The 1,081-nt window shown below is 32.5% G+C and overlaps 1 protein-coding gene across 1 annotated transcript in view; it reads left to right on the forward strand.

The window, feature by feature from the left end:
- LOC106882179 (adhesion G-protein coupled receptor G6) overlaps positions 1-768 on the forward strand; it is a 56,403-nt gene extending 55,635 nt beyond the window's left edge. Inside the window, exon 9 of the mRNA XM_014932766.2 lies at positions 571-768. Within this exon, the coding sequence (XP_014788252.2) occupies positions 571-753 (183 nt within the window). The 3' untranslated portion in view covers positions 754-768. The remainder of the gene's footprint in view (positions 1-570) is intronic.
- The last annotated feature ends 313 nt before the right edge of the window (positions 769-1,081 follow it).

The raw sequence follows: 1,081 nt of genomic DNA on the forward strand, positions 1-1,081 counted from the left end.
TATATATATATATATATGTATGTATATGTATATATACACACACTCATACATACATATACCCATTTAAGTACATCTATGCATGGGCATACATATGCATCTGAGAGTGCATGAATGTGTGTGTGCATGTGTTCATTTGTTTATGTGTTTTAGATCAATGAAATCATTTTATTGTATATAACAATATATCCTGTTTGTGTGTGTGTGTGTGAAATTGATAAATATAATTTACGATAAAAATCTAATTTCATTTTCATTAAAATATTGGTGTATTCAGAGCTCACTGCTGTTTGCTGCCTCTGACTGTCCCTCACTGAGCATACTGCATGATCCACAGGGACATACTTTGCATTTTATTATGTTAGGTTATTATTACGATATCCCTTTCTGTACTAAAACGTCTCTAAATTCTGTGTTGAAATTTCAGCAGGGCCTATTTCAAAATTCATCCTTCTGAGCTTAATACCATAAAATATCAATCAATTACTGACTTCCATAGAATTAACTATACCCCATCCTTGCAAGAGGCCAAATTTACATCAATGCTAGAAATCATTGTTGTTGTTGTTGCAGGCAGTGGCTGTTGTGTTACACTACTTCCTTATGACATCTATCATGTGGACGACTATTGAGGCACTTCATGTTTTTCTAGCTGTGGTTGTTGTATTCAAAGTGTTTGAGAAATCTTTTATGAGGAGGAGTTTAATTTTGGCCTGGGGTATGTATAATGTTTTTATTTTCTGTATTTATGTATAATGTTTTTATTATAGAACATTGCTCTATGCTATGAATCCTATATCCTTATCAATCTTACTTTCTTTAAAAACAGTTTTGAAACTAGAAATTAAAATAATATTGCTTGAAAAAAAAAAACAAATGAAACTCCACTCCAATCTGGATTTGAGATCTGTTTCACAGTAAATCCACATTTACAAATCCAAGAGCATTACACCCTGATCAAAAACATCACTCTCCTGTTGTTGATCTGTTAAGCTTGAGGTCAACACTAAAATCAATCTCACCAATTATTGAAGATAATCCTGTCCAAACCATCCGGTCAATAGATCAAACACTACATGGCACA

Source organism: Octopus bimaculoides, unplaced genomic scaffold (assembly GCF_001194135.2).
Source record: "Octopus bimaculoides isolate UCB-OBI-ISO-001 unplaced genomic scaffold, ASM119413v2 Scaffold_193896, whole genome shotgun sequence".
Taxonomy (NCBI): Eukaryota; Metazoa; Mollusca; class Cephalopoda; order Octopoda; family Octopodidae; genus Octopus; species Octopus bimaculoides.